Source organism: Macaca nemestrina, chromosome 1 (assembly GCF_043159975.1).
Source record: "Macaca nemestrina isolate mMacNem1 chromosome 1, mMacNem.hap1, whole genome shotgun sequence".
NCBI classification, from domain to species: domain Eukaryota; kingdom Metazoa; phylum Chordata; class Mammalia; order Primates; family Cercopithecidae; genus Macaca; species Macaca nemestrina.
The window spans coordinates 106,596,375-106,616,156 of record NC_092125.1 but is presented as its reverse complement, the minus strand read 5'-3'; the positions used below and the strand labels follow the sequence as shown (position 1 = coordinate 106,616,156).

The window sequence follows — 19,782 nt, the reverse complement described above, 5'->3', positions numbered from 1 at the left end:
AAAAAAAAAAAAAAAAAAAAATTTCAAGTCAAAAATCAAGTATTGGAGGGACAGAGCAAAGGACATAGAACAAGAAGAACCAGGGGAATCAAGGAAGGCTTCATGGAGGAGGTGAGTCCTGAACTGATTCAGATTGCACTAATATTCATAAGTAGCTTGATGGCCCTAAGTTTTGGAGCATACATTCTCTAATTTATTCCTCACAAGAAATCTGTGAAATAGTATTTTCCTTTCTCAACAAGAGGAAATTGAGATTATGAGAGGTTAAATCACTTATCCAATATTGCATATACTCTATGTGATAGTCAACCCCAGATGAATGGGATCCTGAGTTCTTTCTCCATATATCTCAGTGGCTCTTTTGTTGTTGTTGTTTTGTTTTGTTTTTTGAGATAGAGTCTCACTCTTTTTGCCCAGGCTGGAGTGCAATGACACAATCTCAGCTCCCTGCAACCTCCACCTCCTGGGTTCAAGCAATTCTCCTGCCTCAGCCTCCCCATTAGCTGGGATTATAGGCACCTCATTATAGGTGCCCGCCACCATGCCCGGCTAATTTTGTATTTTTGGTAGAGATAGAATTTCACCATGTTGGCCAGGCTGGTCTCAAATTCCTGACCTCAAGTGACCCACTCGCCTCAGCCTCCCAAAGTGCTGGGATTATCCGCGTGAGCCACTGTACCCAGCTCAGTGCCTCTTTGTCAAAAGCTAGCCTTTGATTGAGGATGCTGACATGACAAGTAGGAATATATTTAAATGAAGGAATGGCAAATGAGATTTTATTCTTCATCTGAGGCTTCCTTCTTCAAGAGCTCCCAAGAGCCTCCAGCATTGGGAAGGTTATTAGGTTTCTACTGCTTCTGTGACAAGTTTCCACAAGTTTAGTGGCTTCAAACAACAAAAGTGAACACTATGACAGTTATGGAGCTCAGAGGCTGACAATGTCTCTCCGGACTGAAATCAGAGTGCCCGCGAAGCTGCACCTCTTCCCAGAGGTCCTACTGGAGAATCTGTTTCCAGACGGTAGAGGCCGCCCTCATTTCTGGCTCGTGGACTCCTTCCATATTCAAAATCAGCAATGGCCAGTTAAGCCTTTCCCAAATCACATCACTCTGACAGACTCTTCTTGCTTTTAAGAGCCTTATGCTTATGTTGGCCACACCTGGATAATCAAGGATAATCTCCCTATTTTAAAGTCGTCTGAATAGCAAGTTTGATTTTATTCACTACTTTCAGTCTCTCTTGCCAAGTAACCTAAATTCTAGCAATTAGGTGGCGAACATATTTAGGAGGCCATTATTCTGCCTACAACAGAAGGACTTTTGGGTCAATTTCAAGATTGTTCCACTGTCATGAATCAACTCGATGGCAGGCAGGGCATCCAGTGAGAGGAGTCAAACTCTGGACTCTACCTAACTGGGCTCACCTCCCCTCCATGAGAACATGCTGTAGTCTCTTGTTCTGCACATTTCTATTTAGTCTCCTTGTCCTTGGGCTTAACCAAAGTGACAGACATGTACATGACATGAGCAAGGTCATCTCATGCATCCTGTCACAGGAAACTTCCAGAAATCCCAGCTAAGAGGCTGTCTTCCCAGTCTCTTGCTCATTCCTTTCCTAAGTTGGCCTCCACCTCTCCTTTCATCTCCCTTGTATCTCTGTACTTCAACAGCCTCCCAACAAGGATTCCTTCCTAGAGGCCACCTAGAATGCCCTTGTCCACCCTCCTAGCCTGGGTAATTCCTACTGTCCAATAAGACAAAGCACAGACACCTCCTCCCCCATGAGCCTTCCACAACCTTCCACCCAAAACCAAGGAAGGGGCCTTCCTCTGGAGCATAGCAGCTTACCTCTGGCCATATTCTCCATGAAACTGTGAGTCATTTTGGAAGGGAAAGGCATTGACATCACATAGGGGCCATGAGTGACTGAAAGAACATATTATTAAACTCAGTGATGGAAAATTCCTTGTTTTCTAGGACACAGGAGAGTTGCTTTGTCTCTTCAACGGCATTCTAAGAAAAGATGAAAAATGCAAAGAAGAAGATTGAAAGGAGGAGGTGAAAAAAGAGGAGAAAAAGAAGGATGAGTCTTCCCACCTTACACCTGCTCTCCCAGATGCCCCAAATGACTTTGTCTCTTCAGATATACAGCTGGGTATTCCAAGTCCTTCCACACCCAGGCCTCTCTCTCCTGCCAGGACACCAATGGGGCTCTTGGTGATGTCACATTAACCTCTGAGAACCAGTCTCAAAGGTCAAAAATGCCTCCTGGTCTCCCCAGCTTACCTTTTAAAAACTTTTCAAGTATCAAGCATCCAAAATCTATATAAACAGTTGAGACATTTCTGATTTTAGCCAAATATTTTTCTTAGGAAATGACTTAAACCTACCACTTCAAGTTAAGAGATTGAACATAACTTCAAATTAAGGAGAAAGGAAGGGAACATCATCATATTTAAAATACAACTTCATAAATATGAACTTCAGCAAACAAACACAGAACCACCACTTTATGGAACTAGGAGCTTCTTTCAAAGTAAATCTTTTCCCATTTTCAATTAAATGAGATTTTCCTCTACTCCCAGCTCTCCCACATCCACCTTCTTCATTCCTTCATTAATACATTTACCCCATCAATAATCATTTGTCTTCCATCATCTTCCACTTACTATACCTATGGCATAGTACCTATCCTCTAGGAACTTATAACCCAGGAAAAAATAAGATCTATATATAAATATCTGGAAAATCCTAATTTCAATAGTAAATGTCATATGAATAATACAAACAATAGATACCATGGGAATTCATAGAGAGGTGGATTCATTTCTGGTTTAGAGTAATCAGGAAAGGCTGTCAGAGGGTGGTAGACATGAGTAAAGCTTTGCAGAATGCTTAGGATTTCCACAGGCACAGGGAGAACACATCAGGTAAAAACTAACAGCCCAAACTAGAAAGTAGAGGTAGAGAAAACTGGGTGTGTTTGCTTTGAAACTTTTCCTTTCATCCCCTGACTTTTATTGACCTGAGTTCTAAGAAAACGTTTTCCAGTAGGCAAAGAGACAAGTTAACTTTGTTCCAGCCTGTTCTCCTGGTCACTATGAAAATTCTGTGAGTAATTCCACTTTCAGAAGGGTGTCATAAATCCAGGTTGAGAAGATGAAGATTGTCTGCCTTCTCCTTCCTCTCTTTTCCCCTTCACTCCACTTCACAACCCAAGAGTAACAAATGAATCCCAATTTCCGTCAAGACCACCATGCAGGAAAATCACTCTCTTCAGCAGGCTGAAAGCCTTTTGTTTGCTTGGAACCACAGGGCAAGCCTTCGTCTTTGCATCTGAAGGGTGACTTTCTAAACTTGATGAAGAAGTGTCTGCAACAAGCCATGTAAGCCCTTGACCCAGAGAGGCCCCAGGCCTTAGGCATAATGTCTTCCCATTGGTGAAGATGAGATGAGCAAGGTGGATCTTATCTCTCACCACATCCTGTACCAGTTTGGGCAGACAAGGAATCCTGGTTGAACAGACTGAGATAACACTTTATGAACATTCTTTTCCTGCTGCCTTTGATGAGAGAGATCTGAGGGAAGGCCCTCCCTGCTGAGGTCTGACGAGGACCCACAGGCCAAAATGTAGTCTGATTAACAGGCATCCCAAGCAGTGACTCAAACCATCGGCGATTTCAGAGGAAGCTTGTTATGGTGACTCCACAATTAGTACCGCAGCCCATGTGGCCAGTCAGTCCCGCAGGAGGCTGGACTAAGCACCATATAAAAGTCCCACCTTGCCGGGCTTCACAGTCCACAGCTTTTGCTGAGTCTTGTTGAAGATCAGGTAAGTGGGGCATCTGTGCCCTCTCTCTTCCTGTTACTCTGTCTTTAGGCGGCCACTGTTCTGTTCCTCCTCTGGACTGTACTTTCTACTGATTTTTTAAGTGGTTTGCCATTTCTTGGGCCTCACAAACTATCCTGTATATTCTATCCAGACTAGAATTTATCTATCTAGTCTCTTGCACCTGATTTTCGAAAGGATTCGTAGACTAGAAGAGAAGGAAAAAAAACCTGCGGTAGGACTTGGGGTTTGGAGCTATGGATGTCTAGACAGCGGCCATGAGAGTACTCCCACCTTAGAGACAGGTGCCACAGGGAGCTGCAGCCAGGATAGAAAAGAGAAAGAGATAAAAAGCAGCCAAAGAAATTAGTTCTTACTTCCACTCCTCATTCCACTCCATTAGTTCTTCCATCCACTCCTCATTCCTCTTTCTCAACCCTTTATTCCCCAGTTCCCACACTGATATTTTTAACACAGATAATTTCGAATATTGTGTTTTTTTCAGGCTCTGCAAATCACCCTAGGATGTCCTTCAGTGAGCAGCAGTGCAAGCAGCCATGTGTGCCCCCTCCATGCCTCCAAAAGACCCAGGAGCAGTGCCAGGGAAAGGCTGAGGAGGTGTGCCTCCCCACGTGCCAGCACCCCTGCCAAGATAAGTGTCTAGTGCAGGCCCAGGAGGTATGTCTTTCTCAGTGCCAGGAATTAAGTCAAGAAAAATGCCCACAGCAAGGCCAAGATCCATGCCTACCTCCATGCCAAGATCAATGTCCACCTCAGTGTGCAGAGCCATGCCAGGAGCTATTCCAGACAAAATGTGTGGAGGTTTGCCCACAGAAAGTCCAGGAGAAGTGCTCATCCCCTGGCAAGGGGAAGTAGCTGCTCATATGTCTTCTGGGGTCAAGAAGATGGGCAGCAGATGAAACCCTGACCCCAGCCCTTGCTCTGGTGACCTTCTTCTGTGGGTACCTCTGTGTGCAATGTACCTTCTTGCCTCCTGGCTTCCTTAGCATTCCAGGACTTGGTCTGTGTCTTTCTATATTTCATCATCCTCTGTGAATAAGCATTGTTCTCAGCAGTCTGATGAAGGTCTCAAATGCAGGAACGGTGTGACTGTCAGGAAGACCACAGAAGCCTAGCACAGCTTCCTTGGTGCAAAAATTCACCCAGCTCTGGGGGTGTAACAGCCAAGGATGCCTTCATTCATCTTTCAGAGTTTCAGGCTATCAAATGAGCCACAAAACAAACTGAATTCTGATGGACTTTTCACTTATCTCCACCACCACCACCACCATCGCCGCCACCACCACCGCCACCACCACCACCACCACCACCGCCACCACAGGTGTTGAGACAAAGTGACTTGTGGTGTTTCAAAAATCAAAAATTGGATGATTTTGTCCCTGTACATTAAAAAAAACAGGAAATTATTGAACATTGAAATGTTGGTTGTGCTTTTTTAAAATGAGCCAAAAGTATGTAAATAACTGAATCAAAACAACCAGAAGGGAAAGATGAGATGGATGTTTGGTGCCCTTGTCAATCTCTGTGCTTCACAGCTGGTCTAATGTGAGCCCTTAGTTCTCACCATGTACACTCTTTAGAGATGTGATTTGTGTCTGTGTGATGCAGGCTGGTCTGTTCTCCAGCTTCCTTGCCTTCCTCTCCCTGGTGAAGGTAAAATACATAATAAAGCTGATCCTAAGGCTGATATCTGACTTGACATGTGTTCTCTTTTCTCCACCATCAAATCCCTCACTGTCCTTGTGATAACTGTCTCCTCCTTTGGCGGGGGAGGGGAGTAATCTGAAACAGGAATAAAATACAGACCTCACCGGTGCATAAAACAGCAATTCCAGAAGAGACCTCCTGAAGGCCACCGAGACCACCCTACCCACAACATATCCTAGGTTCACCCACTTGTACACTTCACACATGAGAAAATCCAGGAAGGGGCTAGGACCTGCCCACACTCAAAACCTCAGGTCCAGGTTCTTTCTGCTACAGCATCTTTCCTCTCTGATCCTTGCTTTCCAAAGGAAAGGGCTGAAATGGAAAGGAGGGGAGATGTGTGGAAGAGGGATCCCAAGTTAATTCATGACACCTACAAACATAGCATCTGTGTCAAAGGAGAGAGCGAAGCATGCCTCTGAGATGAATGCAGACTCGAGAACCAAAACTGTCTGCCCTGCCATCTGGCCAGGTTTCAGGTAGGCCTGGGGCCTGGGTAACCGGTCTGCTGTTCCCTACCCATGGAGGAAACACAGGCAGCAGCCACTGGGGTTTGTGAATGGGTTGAGAGGGCACTGTACTGACATGAGATAGTCACAGTCTGCTCCCTCGGCAGTGGCCCGAGCTCCAACCTGAGCCCAAAGGAAGCTATGCCAAGGACCAGCTTCCTGGGGGGGATGTAGCTTCTTACCCATTCTACCGGTCCCCCTCCCTCCTCAAGCCTCATGAGGAGGAGGTGGAGGGCCAGGACAGCCCGTCCCTGTAGGGCGTGTGGAGCTCTATGTCTCAGTTGTTTGGCTAAACTGAGGGTCACTGAGTCTGTGGGTGACATGGACCAGGCCCTGAATTCCATGCACATTCTCTATGGAGATTCTAACAGCAACCTTGGGGAGTTCCTATGCTGCCCATTGCTTAGGAACTTGTCATAAAGCCGGTAAGTGGTGAAGTCAGGATGCTCACCCAAGTCCCTCTGACTCCAGAATGGAGCTCTTACTTTTGTAATGAAAGTGCTATGGCATACAGAAAAGATTTCCAAAAACTGTCTTCTCATTCATTCATTTATTTATCCACCTAAAACATGCTCGCTGATCACCTACCAGGTGTCAGTCACTGTGCCAGGTGCTGGAGAGACAGTGGTGAAGCAGGCAGTCAGTATCCCTGTGCAGAGCTACGAGCTGTCTCTTCTGCAGGCCACATGCACCAAGGGTACCCTTCTGAAAATCTCCTGGGTGTCTCAAGTCCCTGAACATCTCCAGATGCCTGAATCACAGTTCTCTTGCCTCCTTGCCTAGTTGAAATAGGTTTTCTCATCCATTTTCCAACTTTGGAATAAGCCAGCTGTCCCCTAGGGCTAGCAGCTCCCAGAGCTCCATTCTTTGGAGATGCACCAGAGAGGCCTTCCTATCAGTGAAGCTTCTGTTCAAAAACACTTTTCCAGCTTGGCTCAAATCCAAGAAACCTCTTTGTTCTCCAGCATCAAAGGCATGCACAGATTGGAGTCCAAGATCAGACACCCAGGCATTAAGAGGGAGCACGGGGCTAATGAACAGGGAGAGTCCAGACTTATCAGAGAGAGGAGAAATCTGCTGATTACGGGGTCGGCCTCTAAGGTTAGGAAGGGGACAAGTCTGCAGATTGCAGATAGGTGAGCAGACGCCAAGCAGCCAGCAGGCTTTCATCTAGTTCTGTCATAGGGACCTCCACACCTCCTCGTGCTCACAGAGGTCTGCCCCAGCCACTGCCTGGGCCACTGCTGCTGCAGCCTGGTCTCTAAAGACACAGACCAGGTCCACGGCCACAGAGGCCACAGGGACAGCTAGGACACAGCATTCAGACTTCCCCAGCTGCTGCTTCTGTGTTGAGCCTCTCAGGAAGTAGGGAGGGGTCTTACTAAGGAGATGTTAGGGTTTCTAGTTAACAGTTAACTCAACATGAGACAATAGTGGATCTGTGGGCCCCACATGCCAAGAGGAAAAAATACAAACTGACAGGAATTCATAGGAGGAGCTGCGGATTCACTCAGTCATTCAAGATATTCATGGAGAAACTGCTATTCCAAGTCAGGCTCTGGAAACCTGTGACAGCGCCAGGAGGCAGGCAAGCAGAGCAGTGGCCTGAACGACTTTCACATCAGGAAGTGTTGAAAAATATTTAGTCTACAAAAGAAAATACCCGAGGGAGTGGGACAGCTGAACTCAAATATTTTAAGTGCTTTTATGAGGGAGGAGTGAGATTTTTGTGCAGTGCCAAAGAACAAAGTTAGGACCCATGGGCAGAAATCATGAAATTGGGCTCAGTTTAAGAATTTTCTTATAATGAGATCTACTGGACGGCGACAGGAGCTGCCTTTGGATGCGCTGTGTCCCATGAACTAGAGGTTTGCAAGCCAGTGGGTGACAACCAGCTCCTCCCAATCCATCAAATACTGTGACTCCTCTAACTCTAACTTATATGTGGAAATGGGACGCAGGGACAGGAAGCCTCCCACGAAGGGAGATTCAGAAGACCTGACCACAAGCTCAGGAGACAGGAAGTTTCCCTGGCTTCCAGAACACTCCTGGGAGGCTCTTCAAGGGGCCCAGACTTCTGGGGACCAGCAGAATGTGTGACCATGGCTTGAAACTAAAGGAAAGGAGGAAGACAGGTAAGTGATGGGAAGTGGCTCGCCCAGACTTAGGGTTTTCTTAATGTTTTTGGACCCACAAATGCTTCAGCCCTGAGTAGCACCCTACAGTGATTCCTCACTGCTTTCCAATCTCGTTCTTCCCAGCTGGGTTTAGTGTGTTTGCTCCCTTTTACAACTCTTTTCTTTACCATCCAGACACTCTTTCTCTTCTGCACCAAAGTGATCCGCCTGTTCTTCCGCCTGACAACCCATCGCAGATTCCTTTCTGCCTGCACCTTCCTCTCTCCCACGCAGGGCTCTCCCCTCTTTGCCTCAGCCAAACCAGGGGTTTCAACCTGACCTCCGGAAAGCCCTCTGCGGTTTCAGCCTAGCTCCTAAGTACTGCAGCTTGGGCTCTGCGCTGCAGTGGCCCCGGGGGTCTGCAGTCCTCTACCAGCTGCCTGCGTGTGAATGACACATGTCTCCTGTTGGCATAAGAGCCCAGATGACAGCTCCTGGGGCTGGCTGTGTTCTTGCCGGACTTCACAGGGCCCATCACACTGAGGTCTGAGACACCCTCACGGCCGGCCACCAGCATGCCCCCCGAGCAGAGACAAAGGAGGGTGCTGGCATCCAGACCACCTAGACAATCCCTTTCATTGATAGGGTAACCAGTTCATCTTGATTTGCCTGGAATTGTCCCAATTTTAGCATCGAAAGTTCTGAATCCTGGGAACTCCCTCAGTCCCCGACAAACTGGGATGGTTGGTTGCCCTGAGTACCTGTGTGTATAAGACATGATGCCTTCTTCCAGGTAGGGAAGCACAGAGAGAAAGTAGACGAGGCCCTCCACGCTAGAGAAACGTATAGCCCAAGGGATTTTTCTGGAAAACTGTAAACCCAGGAGGCCTAGTTCCCACTGCCTGCCCCCTCCATAGCCACATTCTCCATGAGCAGGGGTGGGGGCAGCAGGGACTGGTGAGGGGTGATCAAATACTAGATCAATGAGCAGGTTCCCAGCCTTGGCCTGTTTAAGCATGAACTGGCAGGTCTTGACCAGGAGAAGTGGTATCATGGGGGCCACCACCACCATTCCTGCTCCTGTCAATAACCCCATGGACAGCAGATCTGGACTTGTCCACTCCTGCTCTTCTCTTCCATGGACACCTGCCTCACATCTGAAAATGGTTGAAAGAAAAGAGGTGGCCAGCTGGCAGGGCCTTCTCAACTCAACCTCCCTCATCACCTGGTTCCCCAGCCAGTCTCATAACCAGTCCTTCCTCGTTTAGAAGCCACTGGGGACCCGTTTTCTCTTCTCTTCCCAACAGCACCACCTGCTGGCCATAGAGGCACTTGGCCTTCTGCGAATCACACCCAGTCTGGCCTGAGTTGGAGATGGCCGCACACACTGGGGCCTAGTCAATGCTCTGTGTGGAGAAGACAAGAGGACAGAGATGCAGCATCTAACAGAGTCAGAGGAAGGCTATATGTGCAAGACAGAGTTACACTACTTATAGGGTGGGAGCAACACGAATAATGGTTCAGGACATAGGATCAAGAATCAGACTTCTGGAATTCAAATCTAAATTCCACCACCTCTATTGTTTCCTTAAAACAAATTTCTCCTATGTGAGAGTATGTGACACAGAATCTCCTATGTGCCAAGCCCTGGAGTTACAGCAGCGAACCAGATACACAGAATCCCTGCCTCCCAGAGTTCACATGAGGAGGAAGACAGAAAAAAGCAACTCAGCAAAAGGCATAAATAAGAAAGTGAAAATGAAGAAAATGAAACAAAGTGATGAGGAGTGTCCGGGGAAGAGGGATGCTCTTTAGCTCGGGTAGCGTGGAAAGGCCGATCTGAGATGGGGATGTCCGAGTAGCAACATGAACAATAGGAAGGAGCCATCCATGTGGGATCAGGTGTGAGCATTAGCGCAAAGAGAACAGCAGGTACAGGGAGTTCTACAGGTCAGACCCCCTCTGGAGCCTCAGACTCAGACACTGCATTTGAAGGTAGACACGGGCCAACTTTTAGTTCATCCAAATGAACACGAGCAAAAGGGCAAGGTCTCTGGGCACCTTGTCACATGAGCTGTGGCTGAAGGAAGGGGGCGTTTCATCTAGAGATGACTTAGGGACACACAGTGGCTGTCTTCAGGCCTTTCACATGTCAAAGAGAGAGGCCGTGGATTTACTATTTGTGATCCCAAGGAGAATAGCATGGATCGGTGAGTTCTGGGCACAGAAAAGCGGATTCTGCTCATATCAGGAATAAAATGGCCTAGCAAATGAAATGAGCCACTCATGAAGTAGTGATCCCACTCTCCATGAAATATGCAAGCAGAGGCCAAATAAGTAGCTGAGATTATAGGAAGTGTGGATGCAATTTTTTTCATCAATAATTATCACCTACTCTTGCACTTGAATTGCTTATAGGTTACCACAAGATTTTGCTTCTCTCTGAATGCAGTAAAATAGCCTTAGTCAGCCAGTCACTGGAGGGACGGCTGCCCCAAGGTTGGGGAACATCCTAGCAGGGCAGGAGAAAACTGGCTGTTGGGTACAGAACACGCTTCTTGTCAAACCCAGAGCAGATTCTGGCAAAGACGAAAAGTGGAGGTCCTCACCTCCCTTTCATATGTTCCCCTTTTCTGTCCCAGCACCAGAAGATGGAATTTCCTTTCCTCACAATGGTCTAAGAAAAAACTAGTCTAAGCAATTAGAGAAAATATCCTCCTCTTCCCAAGTCCTGAAAGTTTTTATGTTGCACACCCTGATAATAAAAATATTTCAGCTTCACAATAAACATATAAAAACGGTGTTCAACCTCTCATTATTCATCAGAGAAATGCAAATGAAAACTTCAAAGAGATGCCACAACATACTGACTGGAGGGGATAAAAGTAAAAAGACAGAATCACAGTGTGGGTGAGGTTGTGGGAGTGCAAATTGGTGCAACCACTATGGAAAACTCTTTGACAGTCATTACTAAAGCAGAATGTATACACAGCCCATGACTGAGCAATTCCTCTCCTAGGCATCTGCCCTGCATACAGTCACCAAAAGTCAAATATTAGAATGTTCATTCTAGCTCTCATCAGGCATCCTTGTGAAAGTGACATCACCTTTAAACTCTTGGTGGCAACTCCAACACACTGCCATGCAGCCCAGGGAAGACAGGGCAACCTGGAAGTCCAACTACTTCCTTCAGATCATTCCAATTTTTCTATGATTATCTGAAATGTTTCATTGTAGGAGCAGCAATGTGGGCTCCAAGTAGATGCAGCAGATCCACATGTTCCTCTGAGGGAAGGCTGTGGTGCCAATGGGCAAGGCCATCATGATGCGCAAGGCCATGATGCGCAAGGCCATTCAGGGGCACCTGGAAAACAACCCAGCTCTGGAAAAACTGTTGCCTCATATCCAGGGAAATGTGGGCTTTGTGTTCACCAAGGAGGACCTCGCTGAGATCAGGGACAAGCTGCTGGCTAGTAAGGTGCCAGCTGCCGCCCATGCTGGTGCCATTGCCCCATGTGAAGTCACTGTCCCAGGCCAGAACACCGGTCTGGAGCCCAAGAAGACCTCCTTTCTCCAAGCTTTAAGCATCACCACTAAAATCACGAGTGACACCACTGAAATCCTGAGTGATGTGCAGCTGATCAAGACTGGTGACAAAGTGGGAGCCAGCGAAGCCACACTGCTGAACATGCTGAACATCTCTCCCTTCCCCCTTGGGCTGATTATCCAGCAGCTGTTCAACAGTAGCAGTATCTACAACCCTGAAGTGCTTGATATCCCATAAGAAACTGCATTCTCGCCTCCTGGAGGGTCTCCGCAATGTTGCCAATGTTTGCCTGCAGATTGGTTACCCAACTGTTGCATCAGTACCTCATTCTACCATCGATGGGTACAAGCAAGTCCTGGCTTTGTCTGTGGAGACTGATTGTACCTTCCTACTTGCTGAAAAGGTCAAGGCCTTCTTGGCTGATCCATCTGCCTTTGTGGCTGCTGCCCCTGGGGCCACTGCCACCACTGCTGCTCCTGCTGCAGCTCCAGCCAAGGCTGAAGCCAAGGAAGAGTTGGAGGAGTTGGACGAGAATATGAGATTTGGCCTATTTGAGTAATCATCAAAAGGCAACCGACTCAACCAGGTTTATTTTCAAAACAAAGAAATAAAGGCTTACGTCTTTCAAAAAAATATTTATTCTAGTGTTATTCATAATATCCAAGTATCAGAAAGATACAAATACACATCAATGAATAAAAAACAGTGGTATAGTCACACAGTGGAATTCCATGCAGCAATGTGTACAAATGATCTACAGCTACACACAGCAATAGGGATGAATCTCACAAACATAAAGTGGCCAAAAAAAAAGACACGTAAAAAAGCATTAGGATGAAACATATGAAATTGCCATTTATGAAGGTCAAAAACTGTTCATAGGGTTCAACATAAAACACTCTATACAGTTCCATTTATATCATTTATCACAGGGTTCAACATAAAACATTCTGCATAGTTCCATTTATATCATTTATCATAGGGTTCAGCATAAAACATTCTGCATAGTTCCATTTATATCATTTATCATAGGGTTCAACATAAAACACTCTGTATAGTTCCATTTATATCATTTATCATAGGGTTCAACATAAAACACTCTGTATAGTTCCATTTATATCATTTATCATAGGGTTCAACATAAAACATTCTCCATAGTTCCATTTATATCATTTATCATAGGGTTCAACATAAAACACTCTGTATAGTTCCATTTATATCATTTATCATAGGGTTCAACATAAAACACTCTGTATAGTTCCATTTATATCATTTATCATAGGGTTCAACATAAAACACTCTGTATAGTTCCATTTATATCATTTATCATAGGGTTCAACATAAAACACTCTGTATAGTTCCATTTATATCATTTATCATACGGTTCAACATAAAACACTCTGCATACTTTCATTTATATCATTTATGTACAGTATAAAACCTGGCCAAATAAATCTCTGTTGTAGACAGTAAGAACGTGGCTGTGTGTGTGTTGGTTGTAGTAGCGAGGTCATTGGATAGGAGACAAAGGAAGGCTTCTGTGTTGCTGGTAACATTCTATTTTTTTTTTTGTCTGGGGGTTGCTTACCTGGTTGTGTTCAGTTTGTGAAAATTCATTCAGCTGGACATTTACAATACATGCACTTTTCTGAATGCATATTTTAATAAAGAGTTGAAAGTTTATTGAGGTTCATCATATAATACATATATATTATTTAGAAGCAATAGATATGTACTGTCATTCTCACATCATATAAGTTAAAAAACAAACACAAAATACAGACAATTTTAAAAGACAAGATAAAAATACATAAAGAAAAAAGTTCAAATTTTTTCTTTCTGCTCCCAATGAATAGTTTTATGCAACATCAGTGAACAATCAGCTCCCTCTGGAGATTTTTTATAATGAAGTCCTGGGTTACTTAAAGGTTGCATGATCTTTGGCAATTCTCCAGCCTCAGCTTCTGCGTCTGTAAAATTGCACTGATGATCACCCACCCATCCTAGATGGCTGTCCTCAGGATCAAATGAGGTATTTGTAAAAGTATTTAGTAATTCGTAAAATGTGAAGGATTAATATGATTATTACTATTAGCAGATAGTTACTATTAACATAGATTTACATGCTAGCGAAGCCAATTCTATAGTAGATAGTTTGGATTTCATTAAAAGTAGCTAGAGATTTCAAGAAAAGTGTTCCCCATCACTAGGATGGCAAAACTATCTGCCAAAGATGTTGCAGAGTGATTCCTGCACCAGGAAGAGAGTGGAAATAATAATATTAAAAATGGCAATAATGGTGAATACTATATGGTAGATATTTTCTAAGCACTTTATGTTTATTAGCTGCTATTATAACCCTTATAACAAGCAAAAGAAGGAGGTCATATTAATATGACTATTTTATAGACAAGAAACTAAGGCTCAAAGAAATTAACCTACACAAGATCTCAGAGATAACAATTGAGATAGCCTAGTTTAGATGCTCTTCACATTACCCTCCAAAGCTGATGCTAGCATTCAAAATCTATTCCCATTCAGCAAAGCTCAGTCTAATATCAAGGCAAACTTCCTTTCATTAATCTATTATTCAGCAAGTATTTCTGAGCCCCTATTACATGTCAAGCTCTATACTGGGTATTGGGTATGCAATGGTAAACAAGCAAACACAGTCCCTGCACTCAGAGCATATGATCTTAGTAAAAGGGGCAATCGGCACTTTGGGAGGCTGAGACGGGTGGATCACGAGGTCAGGAGATCAAGACCATCCTGGCTAACACGGTGAAACCCCATCTCTACCAAAAATACAAAAAAACTAGCCGGACGTAGGGGCAGGCGCCTGTGGTCCCAGCTACTTGGGAGGCTGAGGCAGGAGAATGGCGTGAATCCAGGAGGCAGAGCTTGCAGTGAGCCGAGATCACGCCACTGCACTCCAGCCTGGGTGACTGAGCAAGACTCCGTCTCAAAAAAGAAGAAAAAAAAAAAAAAAGAGGCAATCAGTATAAGAAACACACAAAAATAAATACATGATTCTAAATTTTGTTACATTCAACAAAAGAAAGTTCTAGGTTATATAAAATAATGAATTGGAGAACCTAATTTAGCCTAGAGATCAGGAAAATCTTCCATGAGAAAATAAAATTTAATCTGAAACTGGAGAGAGAGCAGGAGTTGTCCAGGTGACAAGAAGAAAAAAATTATAGCAAAAACAAAAGATGGTTCTGATATAGGAAAAGCCTGATTTTTCTCAGACACAAAGATAGGGACAGGAGGTGTGTGGGCAGGAGCAGACCCCGCAAGCCTCTGAGACCACGTGACAGGTTTTGACTTTTGCCCTAAAAGTGAAGCAGTAAAGATTTTTTTAAGCAGAAGAGTGACAAGATTCAATTTGCAGATTGTAAATATTGCTCTAGTTAAAGTGTGGAGAATGGATTAGAGGAAGCAAGCAAGAAGCGAAGCGGGAGCCACTGGGGACACCATGGCTATAGCCAAGTCTCTGGAATGATCTCAGTGCAGCAGCAGCCACCATTTCCAGAAGCAGCTGGGAAAGACTAAAGAAGGAACAGGTTTGGGTGCAGTGCAGGTAAGAAGACCAGGGGCTCGGTTTTGAACCTGTCCATTTTGAGATGCATATAGAACAACCAAGCAGAGATACAAAGTAAGCACTTACATCTATGAGTCAGGAGCTCTGGAAAAAGTCAGGAATGGAGATCTACACTTGGGAGCCATCATCATAGGGGTAGCATGCTAGCTTTGGGGTGGATAGATCATCCAGTGACAGAATATAGATTAAGAAAAGAAGGGAACTTAAGACCATGCCCTGAGAAAATTCAACAGCTAAAGGTTGAGAAGAGGGAGAGCCCTTGACAAAAGATTAAGAAGTAGTCAATGATTTAACAGAAAAGTCATGAAGGAGAGAGTGTGCAAAATGTTGAATGCCACTGAGAATCAGGAAGTGCCCATACCAAGTGACAAGATGGAGAGCAGGCACGGGGATGGGAGGGTCCAGCCAGGCAGGTCACCCAGGGATTGCTCAAATACTGGAACCTCTTCCCATCCACGTCTCTGCTTCTAAGGCACAGTGGTTTGGCATCAGATCCTGGTACATCGGAATAAGTGAGTGAATGAATGATAAATGATCTGAGAACCCAAAAGGTTTAACAGCTTGACCAAGATTATCCGGCCAGTAAGTATCCATGCCAGAGCTGAAACCCAGCTCATCTGATTCCAATGCCCATATTCTTGGCTTAAAAATACAAGCTTTAACCCAGGGCAAATACCTCTGATGACACACTCTCTGTCATGTTTAATATCATACTTTAAGGACTATTACACTTATCTCTAAAACTGAATCTATGGCTTAGGAGTTCATCAAAAACTGGGGTAGAGAGTGACAGGCATCCCCTACAGTCACCTATCGAGGGGATAATGAGTGAGGGAATAACCTTTACACCAAATGAATGTATAATTTGGATTACATCCTTGAGACCCTGTCTCAACTGACGAGCATGTGAGACTCTGGCCACTCGCCCTGTAGGGCCAGCTCAGCAGGGAGCTTGGTGTTCTGAAGTTGTGGGTCAGGGGTGATGGTGGTGATTGTGGTATCGTGGGGGGCACCACTGGCATTCATGGTTGAAAGAAAAGAGGTGGCCAGCTGTCAGGGCCTTCTCAACTCAACCTCCCTCATCACCCGGTTCCCCAGCCAGCCTCATAACCAGTCCTCCCTCCTTTGGAATCCACTGGGGACCCCTTTTCTCTTCTCTTCCCAACAGCACCACCTGCTGGCCATAGAGGCACTTGGCCTTCTGCTAATTGCACCCAGTCTGGCCTGAGTTGGGAGATGGCCGCACACACTGGGGCCCAGTCAATGCTCCGTGTGGAGAAGACAATGCTCCGTGTGGAGAAGACAGAGATGCAACATCTAACAGAGTCAGAGGAAGGCTGTATGTGCAAGACAGAGTTACACTACTTATAGGGTGGGAGCAACACGAATAATGGTTCAGGACATAGGATCAAGAATCAGACTTCTGGAATTCAAATCTAGACTCCACCACTTCTGTCGTTTCCTTAAAACAAATTTCTCCTATGTGAGAGTATGTGACGCAGAATCTCCTATGTGCCAAGCCCTGGAGTTACAGCAGCGAACCAGATACACAGAATCCCTGTCTCCCAGAGCTCACATGAGGAGGAAGACAGACAAAAAAGCAACTCAGCAAATGCATAAATAAGAAAGTGAAGACAATAAAAGAAAGTGATGAGGAGTGTCCGGGGAAGAGGGATGCTCTTTAGCTCGGGTAGCGTGGAAAGGCCAATCTGAGGTGAGGGCAACAGAGATGATGGGTTACATGATGGTGGCGATGACAGGGCGCTGGAGGTGAGAGGAAGTCTGAGGGAACCTTTTCTTGAATGTGAATTGACTGGCAAAAGTGTCACTGAACCCATTACCTTTGATTTCTAAATAGCCAGAATGGCAAAGCCTATCTATAGATTACTCATTGTGTTCTCATTCATTTATTTATGTTTTCATTCAACAAATCTTTATTGAGTAGCTACTGTATGCCAGGCTTTCCTTTAGGTGCTGGAGATGTAGCAGTAAACAGACCAAAAGTGCTGTTTTTGTGGAGTTTACACTTAGAGGACACCAAAAGCTCATTTATTCATTCACTGAGCTCCTGCTGAGCACCTAATGCCAAGCATGATGCCAGACATTGATGGGTTCCAGACCCTAAACAATAGGGTTGTCTTGGGGTGGGCACATCGTGGCCAAGGTGAATATGCACCTGCGTCTGTTTAGGTTTGTTCACAGGTATAAACACACACCTGCCTGGGCATGTATCCCATCAGACCTCAGACGACATGTGTATACTGTTCAGATTTTATTCAAAATGCATCAGGAAGACCCTGAAGGCGTTTCAGCAGAGGCTTTTTATTTGATTCAAAGCTTCAAAAGATTATTCCATCTGCAAAATGGATAAAGGTTGGATGATGGAGGAAGCATGAAAGAGGGAGAGGAAGGACCTGCTACTGGAGCTATGGCTAAAGATGGTAGATGGCAGCAGTGGAAACAAAGACAAGAGGGTGACGCTAAGTATTCTGGAGGAATAACTAACAGGAGTAGCAGGGGGACTCGACGTGTGGGGTAAAGGAGGAGAAAGAAGGCAGAAAGACTCCCACGTTTACGGCTTAGGCCACTAGGTGGATGCAGAGAGGTGAGGACTAGGAGATATGTGAATATATGTCTGAAACACAGAGATATCTGGGCCAAAAATGAACATATTTGAGAGCTGTCATCACATAGAAAGTATTTAAAGATATGTGAGTGGTTGCGATCATCCAAGGAGAAAAGAGGGCCCCACCGAGCCGGGGACACCACAAGATCTCAAGGTTGGACAGTGGAGAAGGAGCCTGTACAGCCTGCTGACAAGGAGCAGTCAATGAAGGAGGAGAAACTAGGAGGGTGGAGACTGGAAAGACAAGAGAAAACAGGTGTCCAAGAAAGGAAGGATAATCAATGGAGTCAACCAATACTAACTGGTCAAGAAATGCAGAGTGGCTGATGACCTTGATGAGGACAGCCTGAGTGGGGACACAGAGGCCAGAACAGAACAGAGTGGACTGAGGAGCAAAAGGAGGTACCAAGTAGGGCGACCTGTGGGGTTCCCGGATGCAGCTGGATTGGTTTGCTGCTCAAAGAAAATCCCAGCTCAGACCTACTATGGGACAGAAGGGGCCTTCATGAAAGATGGCTGGCTGCAGGTGTCCAGGTGTGGGAAGGCGAGTGGGAGGAGGCAGGACTGAGCAGCACTTCCCCAAACCAGGAGGCAAGCCAACACTGAAGCCCAGGCTTCCATTTATAGAGTTTCCATAAGTGGACCTGGACTACTCCACCCTGCTCACAAAGCAACCTCGCCTGAACCTTTGACACCAGAGGCTGAGTCAGGCCCACATGGCAAACACACTTTAAGCCCTAATCAGACTGCATGGGTTTACTCAGCCCACACCTGCTTCTCTGCCCCCACCATGTCCTCCTAGAAGAGGGAGCACCTCTTTCCCGTTACCCCCCAGAGCCTCACCTACATGAGGTTCACACACTGCACCCTCTCACACCATATGCCACGTGCACACACATACATACATACACACATACATACACAGAGCCAGTGTGATGATTCCAGATGCTGGAAGCATGCCTCCCCTTGCCCTTTACCAAATGCCTGCCATCCTGGCCACAGAGGCGAAGGAAAATGACAACTCTGCCCTTTGGTAATGCATGCTACTATTTTTGTCCATCACAGGGTCCTCAATTTGAGGCCTGAGTATTCCTAGATTTCCTCTGGTGTTGGAGGAAGCCCTTGCTGTCAGGGAAGCCCCAGTGTGAAGACAGGACACAGCAAACCTCAGGGAGACCCTGGGATGAGGAAGAAGACAGCCCCACCCTCGAGCCTGCAGAGGGAGTGCAGTGGAGAGACACAGTCCTGGCCTTAAGGTTATCCCCAGTTTGAGGAGAAAGAAAAGGCCCTCAGCCTCAGAAGATCCCCAATGCCAATGTCCCCACAAAGTGTGAGGGTCTCCATCCTACGCATCTCTGTCCTCACCCTCTCCGGACTTGGATTTTTTAAAGATATAGTACAAAATACAAAATGAAAAGCACGTCCAACTTATTCACCTTTAAAGAGCCCTGACCAAAACATGACAAGTGTGTTTCTCCAATCATATGTTGAGTACTCATCTGAGGTCTAACCCAGGCTGGAGTTAAAACATCGACTCTGACACTCCAGTCTTTATATCGTCATATCTACCACCAACACATCACCCACATTTACCTTGACCCAGTTTCAAATGCAAGAATTTCAGATTCAAGGCGCAGCAGGGGTCAAGAACTAGCGTACAGTCAGGCTCCTCAAAATGTGGCCTGTCCCTGTTCACAAGGCCCAGGCAAAGCCTCACCAGGGAACCACGCTCCAGCTCCCTGCCCCGCTCCAATCCTGCAGACGCCAGGTGACATTGCTGAGGTCACACAGCCTGACTAATGGCACGGCTTAGTGGAACTGAC

The 19,782-nt window shown here is 45.7% G+C and overlaps 2 protein-coding genes, 1 long non-coding RNA gene and 1 pseudogene across 3 annotated transcripts in view; 3 read left to right on the top strand and 1 right to left on the bottom strand.

Annotated features, from left to right (window-relative positions):
• LOC105497922 (small proline rich protein 2G) overlaps nt 1-19,782 on the bottom strand; it is a 121,352-nt gene that overhangs the window by 74,142 nt on the left and 27,428 nt on the right. The gene's annotated exons all lie outside the window — the stretch shown is intronic.
• On the top strand, nt 4,354-4,890 carry LOC105497919 (proline rich 9). Its single transcript, XM_011769453.3, has one exon. The coding sequence runs from the start codon at nt 4,354-4,356 to the stop codon at nt 4,702-4,704; it is 351 nt and encodes a 116-aa protein (XP_011767755.1). The 3' UTR covers nt 4,705-4,890.
• Nucleotides 11,325-12,288, top strand: LOC105498249 (large ribosomal subunit protein uL10 pseudogene; annotated as a pseudogene).
• LOC139359975 (uncharacterized) lies at nt 12,678-12,999 on the top strand. Its single transcript, XR_011616796.1, has 3 exons — nt 12,678-12,712; nt 12,812-12,912; nt 12,962-12,999. It is a non-coding gene; the product is annotated as an uncharacterized lncRNA (long non-coding RNA).